The 17232-nt window shown below is 31.6% G+C and overlaps 1 protein-coding gene across 1 annotated transcript; it reads right to left on the minus strand.

Moving 5' to 3' along the window:
• Positions 1-232: 232 nt before the first annotated feature.
• LOC132756907 (polyamine-transporting ATPase 13A3-like) lies at positions 233-16541 on the minus strand (the record flags this gene model as incomplete). Its single annotated transcript, XM_060748049.1, is given in 16 exon segments — positions 233-1656; positions 2309-2490; positions 3264-3343; positions 4995-5078; positions 5607-5695; positions 6218-6369; positions 7039-7189; positions 7519-7591; positions 8263-8359; positions 11013-11165; positions 11735-11814; positions 12151-12261; positions 12641-12852; positions 14974-15098; positions 15717-15837; positions 16385-16541. Coding segments are annotated over 16 exon segments (2001 nt in total), but the record flags the coding sequence as incomplete, so codon positions are not given.
• Positions 16542-17232: the final 691 nt, after the last annotated feature.

The following is a 17232-nucleotide window of genomic DNA, read 5'->3' on the forward strand; positions in this document are numbered from 1 at the left end:
TCCATTTGTTGGTACAAAAAATGAGAGTATCTAACTTTCAAGTAATTAGGCATGGGCAATAAAATATAACGAAAACAAGTATATCTGTATATTTGTATTTTTTAAAAATATGTGAATAGATAAAATATCAAAAATAGAATACTCCACAATAGGGACCATATTGATAAGACAAATATTCAGCAAAATACATAAAAAGAAAAATTATTTAACATGAAATTTATTTAAAATTGATTAAAGGAATAAATAAGATTTCATTCGGTTAAAACATATTCTTTTAAACTATATACATGTGTTAATAAAGATGATGTTAAAGATTTTTGTATAAAATTATTTTACAATCTTATTGTCATTTAAAGTAAAGCATAATGATTATTATGTATTCAAATATCAAACAAAATTAATATATACATAGAGATTTTTCCAATTCTTGTTTAAAGTGTATATATAAAATTCACCATTATAAAAATCATACTAAAGTATCTAATCTGATACAGAATAGATAACTCTAACATTGCCCCAAACAAACTAAATTGGTTACGTTGCAGGGTCTGTTTAATTGAGCCTGTCCATGGACAGTACATGCCGCCTAGCACTAAACATGATAATGTTAATATAGGTATAATGTATTTAGACACACAGGTAGATCTATATCTGTTCATACAGTCAGAGAAAGAATTTAAAAAAGAAAGAGTTATCTCATAATTGTAAGACCTATCCGTGTATATTACATTTTATGAAATATAACATAAAGTAATCGCTCAAATTACTCTTATTATCCTACGAAAAACATGTATCTGGTTTTGTTTGATAAATATCAAAGACACACCATGGCAAAAGCGTAACTATTAAAGCTGCATCCCCAGATCAGCCAAACTATTTCAAGAAAATCAACAGTGAGAAAATTGTACTAAGATTTAAAGACAAGTTAAACTATTCACTATCCAAGCAATCATTACCTTGATGTATGCAATTAATGACTGATTTTTTGCAGTGTTAATCACTTTATTTTTACTGCGTGACTATTACTATCAGTAAGTGCTATTTTTCTTATTCTGATCTAGTTTTGATAATATTTGTAGATTTTAGTGTCGTTTGCAATGGGTTGATTACTTTATTATTGTTTGTTCTTGATCACTTTAAACTATTTTACTGTTTAATAAATTCTAAAAAATAATGAAAATTAGCATAAATCTGGAGACAAACCATCAAACTGCTCTATGTTATTATATATTTGTTTCACCTTTACAAGAGATTTTGTTGATATATAATATTACTTTTTTGTCTTGATCGATATTATATGCTGAATATGTACCATTTATATACAAATATATAAACACGTATTTAATCTGCCCTTTAATTGTCACAGCAGATATTGGATAGATTGGTGACATTTTCCTTGTTATTTTACATTTAAATGTCACTTTGCTGCCTCTACTCCCTAATGAGACATATATTGTATGAAGCCACCTGATCTTTTTTATATTTTATTGCCAAATTATGGTAAAATGAACGGTCACTGGCATCAAAATTTCACACGAATGAACTGGTCATCTTGTTTATCAGTTTCATCCATCTCAAACGCTTTGTTTGAATAACTTTTAGAATTAAATTGTACGTCATTTGGTGATACCACACTGTAAGATTTATCGCCTGCTCCTGTTGAAATAAAAATAAGTTCTTTATCAATTCAGGTTCTTTATACATTGTAATTTTAGTAACTGGTAAGCGTAAATATATCGAGGTTATTTTTTATCCTTTAACTACGGGATTTATATTCATCGAGTGGTATGAAAATAAGTATTTCCAGAGACGGAAGCACTGTGTGATATATATGATAAGTTCATACATGTATCACGAGATGAAAATAAATCCCGAATTGATAGAAAATCTTGAATTTCCTGTTTTATTATACACATTTATGACCTGCCATATACATTCGAAAGGCGTTCCCCGCTAATTGTGTGTATTGTCTGAATTTAGAAAAAATTAGTCCGGCAAGATAACAGTGAACATATGGAAAATATGTTTCAATACAGTGAAGAATAAATCGATGCTGTGAAAATGCGGAAAAATGAAAATTTTCATTTTATTTCATCGATATTTCTCAATATTTTATTTATAAGTTTACAATAAATAGTTCATATCTTCGATACATCAATGTATTTTTCAAGATTTCCATAATGTTTGAAAAAAGTAAGATTATTTGAACAAAATTCAAAATAAGACATAAACCATTATTGAAGTTCTACAGTTTTTTTTTTATAAAAATATGACTTTATAGATGTTTCTTTTAATTACTTATTCTTACCATGTGAGGCAACACTTCCATCTTCACTAGCCGACAATGATATGTTATCAGGTGAAACTAGAGATGTCTTTGAAGCTGCTTGGAATGCACTGTCTAAACGTTGGAATGTTCCGGCAAGATCTTCCGACTTCACCTGAGGCCAAGACGAGTCCCTTTGCATTTCCTCTTCTAGGGGCTCATACCTAATTATAATGTAAGAGCAATTACAAACCATTAATATTTCTTAAGCATATGGTATCAGCATAAATAAAATGAAATTTCTCGAAACTTCTAATTATCATGATAAATAGTTTGCAATTAAATCTTCACACCGTAAAACCTTTGCAAGTGTAAAGTACGAAAACCAAGATCAACAATGAGGAATGACATTGAGTATCAGTTTACTTGTCTCAATATATTTGCTGCGTACAACCTTAGGTAGCCAATCTAAGGTTTGGAAATTTGCATTGATATTAGTTTGTATAACTCTTAAATACCGAGCTTGTTTAGATAAGTAAACAGCAACCTACATGCTTAACTGTATACTTAAATATCTTTTTAGTACTATTTTCGTCAGACTTTGAAATCACATAGCCGTCTAGCGATTGTCAAGCTTAATATGTCGTTAGGAACCCCATGTGGCTATCTGTGTAAAACCACTGACATTTTGTTAGTTGTCTGAAAAATTTCCTCATTAAAAATAATCTGATACATTGCTGACAATCTCACCTACAGTGGTAAGTGACAAGTTAGTCGGTGACCTTAACCATTACTCTTCTACTATTGTTTTTGAAATAAAAAAAATATTTCAAAGTGTCTTTTTTGTCCTTTTTTTCTGATATGTATCTGCAGTCGGTTCACTTAGCCGGCTATACCCGTGTAACTAACCAATAAATAGTAAACGGCTTTAACAATACTGTATGGCACTATAATGTTAAATCATTATTTTGTGTTGATAAATTTTACAAAACCTTACCCGGGTTTTGCACCAGGCAAACAAGCGTCTACCTTATTCTGTAGCGTAATTGTCACAAAACGACTATCTAGAACAAACGTCTGAAAGAACATGAGAAAAAGAAATAAAACATGGAACGGTTTTTCATGCTTTTGATTGTGTTTTTATATTACAGTAAACTTCACTTATAGCGAACACGGTTATAGCGAACTTCCGGTTATAGGGAACAATTTATTTTGGCCCGAATTTTGCCCTTCTTTATTTAATATGAAAATATATGGTTAAAACGACATGGTTATAAGGAATAATCGCTTATAAGGAACTCATTTCTTAGTCCCAATTTAGTTAATAGTACAGAAAATTACACTTACGAACTCCAAAATATTGGCTATTCGTAAATAGATCCCGCATTTTCAACTTTCGTTTTCATTCGCACGGATGAAAACTCGGGCGAATGTACCGTTTATCGTTGTATGTGCATGTACTTCAATACATCTATTTAAATGAATTTGTATAGTTTTCTATTTAGGATATTTTTAGCATGACCTCTTTTCACCAAGGTAAAACGGTTATTTTTTTTTCTTTAATAGTTTTGCTCGAGTAAAATAATGATAATAATTTATAATCGGTTTTCAACATAATCATGCATGCTTGTAAGCATGATCCATTGTAAACTGCAAAGTACGTTTGATTTAAATGAAAAGAAATCTATATCTTACATTCGTAAAAGTCATCCTTAAATTATAATAGAAGATATTCAATATAAAAGGAAGGAAAGATCGAAAAGCTTGTTTATTCTCAATCATGGAAAGAAAACGAAAAGAGTTTAGAAACAAAATCTTATATTTTATGTGAAATTGAGATAGGGAGTAAAACTAAAACTGAAATAGCAATGATTTTCAAATTCCAAAAAGTACGCGTTTTAAAATATAAATAAATGACTAATATTTCTTTTTCTTAATCAAATGCTCTTCAAAAATGGCGGACAATGGTAAACAATCAGTTCGTTATATGTAAATGTGTTCGCTATAAAAACTCTTGATACAAGGAACTCCAAATATAAGGAACAGGTTTTGAATGTCCTAGTGAGTTCGCTATAAGCGGAGTTTACTGTATTTTCAGGTACATCTTAGCCATCCTAAATGGTCTCGTGCATTTGTCAAATTCGTATATTCATTATAATGCATTTAATGTCAAAACAATTGAAAATATATAGCACAGATTTGTTAAGTCCTCTAAACGGTTACCTATTGCGTATCATAACCATGTTAAACGTAATTTCGATCTCAATCACCAACTTGGTGTAAATGCGAAACAAGCTAGTCTTAGTGTACTTGGTCTAATAACTGATTTAAATGTTTCATGTTTTCTTTTATTATTCAAGCCCGATATGCAAATACTACTGCGCATGAATTTAAAATCATTTGATTTAAGATAGTTGAAGGTCAACATTGAAACAAATATATAAGCTACACGTATTACTCCCTCACCACGCTAAATGTAATAACTGACCTTCTGTCTTTAATCTGGAAGAGAACATTCACCATTTAAAGAAGATTTCAGAAATATTTAAATACTGAATAGCAAACAGTGCAGACCATGATCAAACGGGACATATGTGCCGGATTAACATGGACTCCACTGGTCACATAGGTTAATACGGTTGCGGTCGGCCAGTCGGTTAAAGGGGATACATGTAAAAGGACGCATTTATAACAAAAGTACTACTAGTATTAGTTATTGACGTCTTACCTCTAACAACAAACAAACTATAAGATTAGCTACAGCAGCACCCAGAAAGATGAATCTGTATGGTATACTGGGTATAACTTCTATCTGAAATATAAATTACATATTTTATTATTCACATGCACGCTAAAGTGCAATATGGGCACTGTTTGGTCATTACAACCATGCAGTCAGTCCTTGACACTATATTCTGGATTGTCCAGTGTTAATATTACAACCCCTGAGCTTAAATGTTAGAAATGAATAGTTCAAAACGCAAATTGGTACCAATCCATTACATTATTTAAGTGAGTTCGTTAAGAATATCAAAGAAACCGGAAGAAACGTCATTGAAATCATACTTTGTACATTGAGGAACATACAATGTAAATAATTTACCAACTTCAAAGTTCATGTAGAATAATAACATGATTTTAATTTTTAGATAATTAAATTTAGATTAAAGGTTTATTTGAAATATATATTTTCCAACGTTCCTTTGCAAATTATGTTAATGTAAACTCGCCATTTTATATCATGGACTATATGAAAGTTATCAATGGCATGTACTAATATTCATGGCTTTCTTATACAAATGCTCAAAACGTTTCGAAGAAATATATAATATAAAAAAACCTCAAAAAATTCCGCCACTCCGTCAGTCGGGTAAATATTCAACCAGACAGTTATACCAAAGCAGACGAGAAGGTTTAATAAAAAGTACACTGAAACAAGGAAATATAAACAGAATTTAAAGCATGGCATACGTTTATCTTAAAATTGTATGATGGCCCTTAAAAAGTTCTTACGATGATTTGACATAGTACAAATAGATATTTAAGTAACTTGTGATACTTAATTGCTGCTGTGTGGATGTCTTATTAAACTAAGTATTTTATATAAATCATCGCAAATTTAGTAAGAGCAACATATTTTAATCAATTAAAATAATGAGTAACAACATAAAAACTTTAAGTCGAAGCATATTACTTCGTACCATAAGTTCTGATGCATGCCTATATCTCGGTGCAATCTGGCAAGTCTTAATGTTGTTCGCGGATCAACTTAGAATGTTTATGAAAACTTTCAAAATAAATGAAGCTAAACAAGTTCGTTTATTTATAAAAAAGAAATCAGCAGATCAAAGGTAAAAAACTATAATCTACCAATAGAATTAATCTGAACTTCAATCATTAAATAACCTATTACACGATTAACAGTTTTTTCGTGTGTGAATTCATACTTACTATTAGAATATATAGGTTGCCTATATGGTTTTCCTTTCGAGAAGATAATTGCTAGGATGATATACTGGTAGGCGGAACTATAAAACACAGCGGAATTCTCGTAACTTTGATAATCGTAGTCGTCCTCGGGGTCATCTACCCATGGTGTAAACCTGACATATATTAGTTCATATTTGAAATACATGTTGAAGTGCATCAATGTTAATCAAATGGTTATATTGGGGTATACGTCGCAAGGTGTTGCTTCTAAATTATGAGTGAAGGTTGAAAACAAAAGCAAATTATCATAGACACAAAGGCCTTTTTTACATCAATACATGTGTGGAATGTTGCCATATGACTGTCACAGTTTACCCGGTTGTCCTTTAGACCAGACTCTAGAAACAATTAGTAGGTCATTGATATTTCCGAGCTTTTAGCTCAATAGCGAAAGCATTGGATTTGTAGTCCAGAGTTCTTTCATTCCATTCTCGAGCGAGGTGAAATTTCAACGTGACCATTGATCACTAGTAGTCATTCGTCTCTCACCGATAATTCATAAAGCATGTTAGATTAGTTCTCGGTCACTTGCGACGAAATTGGTTACTGGTTAGTTATCCAGGAGAAGTGGACAGACTGTCTAGAAATGACCAAAGACATCAATTGGAAAAAAGACAAACAAGCAATGACATGTTCATACTTGTTTATACTGATAAGCATCACTACATTAATAATTATAGATATTTTCACGTACATATTTCTCATATCACATGCTGTAATTTAATTATTTGAGTAAGTTGCATATTGATGAAAACGGACATGTATTAACATATTGTATTTACCATTCTGCCTCTTTGATATAGAAGAAAAAGAAGACCTGCACGGCCACCATGATCAACATCTGTAAAACTAGAGAGAAAACCGGAGACAGACAGAGTAAACTGACCAACGGAGGCTGTGGATGAACTTTCTGGTACGCTGCTGTATAGCCGACTAAAAATAGCAGAAGTTATGTGGGTTATAAATGAATGTTGTTTGGATGATTATCCTAACATTTTATTAAGCAAAAGTTTTTTTTTTGTTGTTGTTGTTTTTTTTGGTATTATAAATGAAAAACTTTAGTCCAAGTAGCGAAATTTTCGGAATTTCTTTTAGAGCCTGAATGTTGCTACACTTGGCGGGAAAGGCAATTTCATATTACAGTTTGATTTGGTACACATGTATTAATATGTTTGAAAATGCTCATATTGTTTAAAGTTGTGAACCTGAAATTCATTTTGTTGAAATGATAGATGAGCTAGATAAGAAGGAAAACAACTTACATGAAATACTCAGTGTGGTTAAGAGAAACAAGTCTATATACAGAAACTGAAAGTCTGTGATGTTGACACCAACCTAGGAAGGCAAAAGAATAAGAAGAAAACATTATAACTTTACATTATTTTAAATGCCCTTTGCAGTTTTATGAAAACTAGCTGGCTATCTCATTTTAACGTGGTTACCTGCTCGCCAATTTGCGATAATAGCCCGAAGGAAATTATTGATTTGAGGGTCATTATCAGCAGAAAGTTTTAACATCTTTATTACCTATGCCGGATATACGTCGTTTGGATATCGCTGCTAATCTTGGTTGTCGTCTTTTCTTAGAAACATGCACTTATCAGTGTAAACAAATATCTGTAATTCAGTTTAACCCACTGATTAACTAAGAAAACAGGATAACACAAAATAAAGATGAGAAAATTTATAGCCTGATAATACATAGTCACTGGTTGACCTGATATATAGAGAGGACCGAAAATGTTTGTGATACTGTTAGACATACTGTTTGACATTTAAGAGCATTACTTTGTGAGATTATTCTGTAAACATAGATAGAATCAAATAGAGAAAAACAAAATCCCTAAAGAAAGCCCAAAACATTTTTATTCCTGGTTAAAAAATCGTTGTTTTTGTTTTTTTGTTATTTGTTCAATGAAAACCTGTAAAACAAATTGTAAATGTAGATAAGTGTACAAAAATATAAAAATGTAGACAATATGTAGTATTAAGTTTCCTATACATACCCAGTACAGAATCAGTACAGATGTAAACTGTGTGAGACTGTAACATGCCATGTACTTAAATATACCAAAACTTGTCATCAACGCTGCACGCCCCTCTCTGAAATTGTTATATTGTACAATAATTATTAATAACGTCATTGGAAACGTCATATAAAATGATCACATCTGAACTTATATCTAACATGGTAATTCAAAAAATAGACGCATTCTGAGATAAAGTAAGGTAAGTGAATTATATTTACAGAATTTTGGTCTGTTACCGCGTAAAGAAATAAGAAATACTATGGTAAGTAGCATACTTTAAAAGACTATCAGTCTTGGTCAACTTGGTAAAACATATTTTATTTATATATACATCATGTTTATTATCAATATCTGATATTTTGTTATGACATAGCTTATGAATTATCAGTCCGGCAAATACCGGCAATAGATGGCAAAAAGTCTGTTTATTTACCGGAAGTCAAGGTGTTTACAAAAGGATTTAGCTCAATACAGGATTGGAGCAGTACCTCTAGACGCTTGCAGAAATCATGATCACAAAATAGACAAATATCGTTTTTTTCGCCGAATTTTACATTTTTCCTTGATTATCGTACTTGATTCGGTGTGAAAAGATGAATTAGACCTGTTAAAGTTCATTCCGTTGGGTAAAAAGACAAGATTTTAGCATTTTATCATTCAAGCGCCTTGTCCGGTATATACCGGAATACGGTATTTAGTGTGGTGCTCCAATCCTTTTTTTAGTCACAGCCTTTACAAAAAGGGGTTAAGGCTGAAAATGAATTGCGGTGACAAACAGTAATTTAAGGCAACATTATGTAGTATTTTACTGCTGCTTGTATGTGAAACATAGTTGACAGCATTATGAATTATATAAAGTATTGTTTTGTCAACATTTGTAAAGGCTATCAGGCCTCGACACTAACTTTTTAAGCAGGTGGTATGCCGGACCACTAGATTTGAAATTTAGGTGGTCCTTCAAGACCTAAGGTGGTCAATTGTTATTATTATCGTATTTTACTGCAAATTTAGAAAAAAATATGCTGAAAATTGTTGACAATTTATTAAAGATATATTATTAACATTTAAATAAAACTACGGTAGCGTATCAGGGTCAACAGTTGGTGAGATGTTTTGCGCTAAGTCGACTTATTTTTATTCGCATTGATAAGATGTTTTTGCATTTCTCAATAAAATTTATGGACAAAGATGAGAAGCTTTTAGGCATTGCAACTGAATTTTTCTCGATATGCTTGAAGCTTTTGTCTCTTCGACAAAAATCCTGTCGAAACTTCTTGATTACACGAATTTGCTGAAATATTGATTAAGACGCAAAGACGTTACTCGCATACTTCTATGTATTACGTATTAATCATAACGTCTTCAAGGAATGTTCTTGGTCAAAACAAGAAGAAACAAGTTAATATGACGTTAAACTTTTAGATAAGTGGAGGCCCTGATAAGCTTCCGTAATTTCTCCCTCAACACTAGTTAGGGAATAGTGAAACCATTTGTGTCTGATATTTTCTTACTGTTATTCAAATATCCATTGCTGATACATGGTACATCTTATAATCATGATAATTATCTTTTATAAATAAACATTTTTAGTAAAACTAGATCGAATATATAGAGGATATCAAAAGAGTGTAGTTAAATACTAAATTTATTGAACGAGTTGAATAAAATCATATTATGCGAGCGTCTGGCGAGCATAATTTGTTTTATTCAACGAGTTCAATAAATTTAGTATTGAATCTACACGAATATAATATTCTATTTATCACATATATAATATAAGAACGTTAAACTGTTAAAATGAGTAATTTTTCAATGACGCACCCATAGTGTAACGCTAACATTAGCGACTTTCACGCTATATTTCTATATAGCGCAAATGACGTCACGTTATTACACTAGTGTAATACCGTTTTTATTAAATGGCGTTATTACACTCCTGCGTCGCGGTTTATGTGATAAATTATCTTATTCTTGTTTTTGAAAACAAGGAAATATCTAAAGGATAAAAATTACCAACATTATATATAATTATAGTTTAGCTTATTTTTCTCAAATATTTATTCTGAATACAGAATTTTTACCTCCCTGTTGCTTGTTGGTTTTTATTTCATTTTGACATTGATTTCTTTTTACCTTTTAAAGTATTTTTACCCTGGAAACAATGGATCTCTTATCGTTATAAAAGATAAGAAACAAAGAATTAGTTTTTCCATTTCCTTTCTTTTGCTGCCATGATTAAAGTATTTGAAATTTTAGTTCATCCGATATCCCAAACAATATCAAAATTATCGATGACTTAAAAACTTCTTTAACTAATCAGATATTAATGAGCCATAAACATGAACATGGGACAAATGATTTTGAACAAAAGGTTTATAACATGTTTTTTGTCCAAATCGCCATACTTGCACCAACCAGAAAATTCAAGTGGTCCGACGGACCAGTGGCTTTTAAAATTAGGTGGTCCTTGCCAAAATCAGGTGGTCTCGGACCATGGCTATATTGTTTTATGCAATAAATTTGAGACTCATCAAACATAATGTTAATAAGGTATTCAAAATGTTGAAATAACTTAAAAGAGTGATATTTGTTTTTGACTTTTACTTGATACAATACCTTGGCATCTGAGAACGAATCTTTTTTAAAATTATGAAGATTGATTCGAGAAAGGCTTTGATATTTGTTTAAAATGCATTGTCTTAATAAAAACTCATTGATTTGCTTACCTTATTGTAGTGGGAACACATGAAATGTCTGGTGTTTTAGATGTGAAAGGTGAAGCAACAGACGCCTCCGCTTCAGACAGAGAGATTCCAGCGTGGGCTGTCTTCAACGCACCACAATCATTGGCCCCGTCTCCACACATTCCTACGTAATATCTGAATATAGATGACACCATGTAAACAATAAACATTTATTTACCCATTTACTTGTTGATTTAATGGATGATGGATTTGCCTTTCTTTGGAGCATTCAATTTCTTAAGGATTTCTGTTACATGATACAAAAATAACATTGAGGAACAAACGGTGACGAGTCTGGTAACATGAACGGATGTGTCCAGATTCTACAGAAACGGATATGCAGGTTGATTCGGCTATATCCTAATGGCAAAAGCTAATCACTTTTGATCTCAGCAGATTAAGGGTTACCGTTCACTGAAAATTGCTCATTCAATCCTTTATATTTCTGGGTTTTTTTTGTTTGCTTGTTTGTTTGTTTTTTTATAAAGCTTTTTGTCATTTTCATAAGGTACAGTTAACTTAATATTTGGAAGAATCCAGGTTTTTTTATCATTGATAAAGAAATTCCTAAAAGTACAAAGAAGGCACGTTCACATTGTTTTAGTGAAGCAATTTACTTTTATTATATAAAATAACAGAGTTAAGACTTGTATCATATAGCTCAAGTAAGTCGCAATTAAAATGTCTGTATAAGTAAACTTTACCCTAAATCTTGTAACTGTTCAACAAGCTGAGCCTTCTGATCAGGTGACATTCTGGCGAATATTGTCCCTCGAACTACAATCTAGAACAGATGGAACATCAAAAAATAGTACATTAATCCTTTCCGGGCTACACATTTAGGTGGATTTGTATTTCTTTCAATAAAGATATAACCATTCATCATTATCCCCTTACCAAATATTTGTTTGGCTTAGCGATGATTTCACACATGTGCACCCGTCAAATAGGAAATATACATTTCAATTACCTATTTTGTGCTGTTGATCTAACTCCAAATGTACATTTTCTGAAGGATACCAATTATTTTACCACTTTTTATATATTTTTTTATAAAAAAATATATATTAAATAAGATACACACATTTACGGGTTATTTGTAAGAAAGTGAACAAGTTACCTTCTGTATTAGATCGGGATAGTACTGTCTAAGTACAGACCATGATTTCCCAGTCACCGCGAAATGATACCGCTCTTTCTTGCCTACTTCTACATCTAAAGATTTACCATTCTATTCAAACAAATAGACAGAAACAAATAGAAATGTTATTTTCATCTCTTACATAATCTATTTATATTTTCAGCGACGGACATTTTTTTATTTAACTATATAAACACACTGAATTATTTAACTTAATGACATTAGAATTGACTTATACATGTATTTGAATAGGAATGAACCAAACAATCGACAGTAAATCCATTCTAACATTATTACACGGAACATAAAGTGATAGCTAATGAGAATTGAGAACTCTGTACATTGTAACATCTTTTTTCATTGGACAATTACAAAGTAAATATTATCTATATACACGGACGCACTAAACAAATTTAAAACATTGTGTATGTATTTATCATACATAAAAAAACATATTAAGTAGATCTACCTGACTTCCTTGGAACGTTTGACTTTTTTCTTTCGATAATACTTCCTGCTCTTCTTGTGTCTCAGTATAGACATATTCCACGTGCGGGGCAGATACCTCGTTACCATACTGGTCAGTTTGCACGGGAAACGCCTGCACGAGTACGATAAGTTCAGTTGGTTTAACAAAACCACATTCCCGAGCAACACTTAACGCAGTCAACATATTGTCTCCTGAAAGGCACACACCGGTTAATACAAGTCCCAATAGACCGACAAAGAAAATGCCGGACGAAAAGTTATAAAAATGCCACCAAAGATGGTTTAAATAATATCAATAACCACAAAGTTAAATGAAAAAACAAACAAAGGAAAATATTTAATAAAATACTATGTTTTAACTGGAATGCAATGGATGTTCTTTTTTCTATTTTTTTTATGAATAAACTCATAAATATAAATATATGAAATATTGTTATTGACGGTATGTACTCATTTGTACATTTGTAACAAAAGTATGTATAGTATATATTATCACACAATTATTGTAATAAACATCATAATAAGAAGTGTACATGTTTTGATACCGTTTGCATTTTTTTATATATTTTATAACAAATATGTTAATATATGTCTCATACACATGTCTACCTGTTAAATAACTAATAATTTATACATTCGAATACCATACTAATAGTCTTTCAGTTTCGTTTCGGTAAGACTGTTTTAAGTATTAATATAATACGATATGATATGATATAATATGATATATGGTATGATATAATATCATATATGATATGATATAATATGATATGACATGAAATGAATTATGATATGATATATGGTATGATATAAAATGATACATAAACCGATACTGTATGATATGACATTTAATATGATAATTATATGATACGATACGATATGATTCTATAGATGATACGATACGATTCGATACGATAGAATGCGATGCGATACGATACGATACGATACGATACGATACGATACAATACAATACAAAATACAATACAATACAATACAATATAATATAATATACTATACTAAATTATGTAATGAACATTAATTATGTTTGTTGTGACACTACTTCATAGTTAGATATTGGTAAGCTATATAATTTTCATTCGGGTAACTTAACAATTACCATAATTGAGGACTTGTAAATAATAAAATCATTTTAACAGAAATTGAGAACGTGAGTGAAACACAAAACATAAATAAATATTTTCATATTACTACGTTCTTACGAATAAGTTTTCATTATGACCTTCTCCTGTAAAGTCATAGTTGTATTGTGGTAATGATTTATACATTAACATAATTATACTGTTCGTTACCCTGTAAATATGCTTTCATTATGACATGGTGGGCTTATAAGCCTTGTTTGATTACAATTTGTCTGTTTGTCTGTTTATCTGTCTATATGTTTTCATTTATAAAAAGATAAATATTTCTTACTGAAAAAAATAAGTATTTTTCAATAAAATTGTATATTTAAAGGCCCATTACGCCTTTTACGTCAAATAAATGATTTATTTTTAGTTCTCAAAAGATTTTTCTTTATTTTTTTGGTGTCCTGTTTTTCGTTTATTTATTTTTCAACAGGTAGTAAGTCATTTGCCAATTACTTGAACTATCTTTTGCTTCTGTTGCTTTCTGGCAAACAGCAAGTTAATAGTGATAAGGTTTGTTGTTAGAAGTCAAAATACTTCTTTGTTTACATTTTGCTAATTCTATGAAAAATTATTCAAATTTAGCGCTGCTTTCTTAAGGAGATAAGCATGCCAAGATGCTCTCAAATCATTTTCTACATGTTATATAACACATATTTTACGACAAATTACTACACGTCCAGTGCTAGTTTCTTCAGTATTTAAACATACAACATGCTGTAATTTCAAATTTGAAACATTATTAAACATATTTGACATTTCTCAAGAATTAAAAAATATGGACTTTAATGCATAATGAACCTTTAAGAATGAAATAATCTTTCCTGATGCATAATGTGCCTTTAATGTAACGCTTTAGAAAAGAACATGTTTCTTAACGCAAAGGACATTTGAACCGCGTCATGACAAAACCAACATAGAGCGTTAGCGACCAGCATGGATCCAGACCAGCCTGCGCATCCGCACAGTCTAATCAAGATCCATGCTGTTCGGTATTAGTTTCCCTACTTGCAATAGGGTAGGTAAGCGAACAGCATGGATCCTGATCAGACTGTAAGGATGCGCAGGCTGGTCTGGATCCATGCTGGTCGCGAACGCACTATGTTAATTTTGTCATGACGTGGCTCATTTGTGTTAACGTTGTCGTATGTGAATAAGGACTACGGACCTGTTACCATTATAGGTCGAATGTTTGATTCTTTGAGACCTAGGATAATCGGGGTTGTTTGAGGTTTAAGTCTATTCTCCATCACAATTAATCCAAGAAATGTAAGACCTCTTTCAACCTGTTCTCTGAAAAAACATAAGCATGTCTAGAGTTATTTAATAAATGTTTTCATGAGTTAATTGAAAAATATATAACATACGATTTATAACATCTAAAATTACATTAACGCAATAAAATAAGTATATAGTATAATCTTATATGATTTATATAATCTTTCTACAAAACATTTATTTACTTAATTAATGAGCTGTTTTAAGGGAGCCCATACCAAGCCTTAGATAATAAGTGCATGCAGAGTAAATCACTAAGGACGATAAAATCCTATGAGGTACAAACATAATGAAAACTCTTTAAAAATGTAAGAATTATTGACAACCAACAAAGTATTGGTTTTTATAATTCAAATATCATATGCACATGTATGTATTGTATATGATATTATTTATCATAATTATTTATGATTTCTTTAAGATTCAAAAAGCACTCGATATATAAATCGGAAATGAAAAAATAAATAAAAAGTAGATAAAGGCGAAGTAGATTCTATAAAACTTATTTTAAAGTATTGCACATTTCTTTTTTATTTACTCTAGGCTACTCCTGCTTTGAGATGTTTTTATTATTTTTCTACTGGAGGTTGAGTTTACCAATTTACCATTTACTTTATTGTACACATTTCTTACCTCTGTATACGTTGCAGTTTCGGATACTTTAGTTTAGATGGTAGAGGTTTATGTGCAAGGGCGAGCACTCTATACCCATGTCTTGTGTATCCGTTAAGGACTTCGTGAAAATCGGAAGGCACTAAAAATGGTGATATCGTTATGAATATATAAAATTCAAATGTCATGGTTCAGATTTGTTCTTTATTTAGGGTATAACATGTGAAGTGGTCGGATAGCCAAGTCGGTTGAGTCGCAAAACAGTATGCCGCGGATCCCGGGTTCGAGTCCCAATTCAGGTTGAATAGACTGCATATAGCTCAGCGTTTAATTAGCATTCCTCTGTAAACTTGAGAAATTCGAGGACAAGTTTCGTTATAGCAGGGAAGTAAGTTACGGTGACTGTTCACTATTTAGGGGAGATGATGTGTCGGATAGTTCAGTAGAAAGAGCCTCGGAACGGTATTCCGAGGGTCCGGGGTTCTGGTTCCAGCCAGGCTGCACATTTTTCTTACAAATATCAACCAGCTTTAATAAAAGTTTCTTTGATTATATTGATAAAGTAAGCTTTTGTAGGTCAAAATGTATTTTTGAATAGATATGAGACATTATATGTGTTTGCTTAAAATTATGTAACCCAGACTCGATAAAAACCAAATGTAACCGCAATTTCTAAAATAGATCAGTACCTGTATCTGTTACACAAAGGGAGGCAATCATTTCAGGTGCACCTTTAGTATAGATGTCAAAGTGATCTGCCCCTAGTTGACGAATTACTACAGACATTCTCTGCAAACTTGACGTAAATGTGAATTGTCTCACGATGCCAATTTCTTCTGATAATGTCTAAAATCAAATATGTTATTAAAGTAATAGTTGAAAGTAAGATATAAGCTTGCAGAGCGTGCTGCTTCTAGTTTCCAGTAGTAAAACATGGCTTAAAAAGGTGAATTATTATAATTATTAAAACTTCTGAAAATGGCTCTCTGTATAACTATTGTTTAGGGTCATTTAATGTAAATTTATATTAAAAAGGCAACATTCGTAAGATTCTATATTTATAACAATGGTAAAGGTTCGGATAATTAAACCAGGGGTCACTGGTCCGATACTTGGACGATGCGAAACTTCTCCGTGACACTTGATCTTTGACACAGGGTCAATTAGTTATGTGTCTGTCAGATATCATGTGCGATTAGTTTGTTTGATTTTACAGCGGACCAACACCGTTTAGGTCATATGGCGCCGAAAGTGAAAAGATTATTTTGGCTAACCACGGCTGCTGCAAACTAAGCAACACCAGGGGTCAAATCCACCTCTACTGCTGAAGCTAAGAGATGCATAGACTCCAGTTAATCGAACCCATTTGGTCGCCTTTTACGAGCACGCAGGATTAGACGGTGGGTTCAATTATGATGCCTCAACCTGTAACGGCAACCCCATCAACCACAAAAGGAAAGTGCGACTAGTAGTCGGTTACTTTCGTTGAACTATAATTACTGGTTCGTGAATCGACCGCCGAAATTAATACCTAAAA

Source organism: Ruditapes philippinarum, unplaced genomic scaffold (assembly GCF_026571515.1).
Source record: "Ruditapes philippinarum isolate M1 unplaced genomic scaffold, ASM2657151v2 ctg5132_1_1_1_1, whole genome shotgun sequence".
Lineage (NCBI taxonomy): Eukaryota > Metazoa > Mollusca > Bivalvia > Venerida > Veneridae > Ruditapes > Ruditapes philippinarum.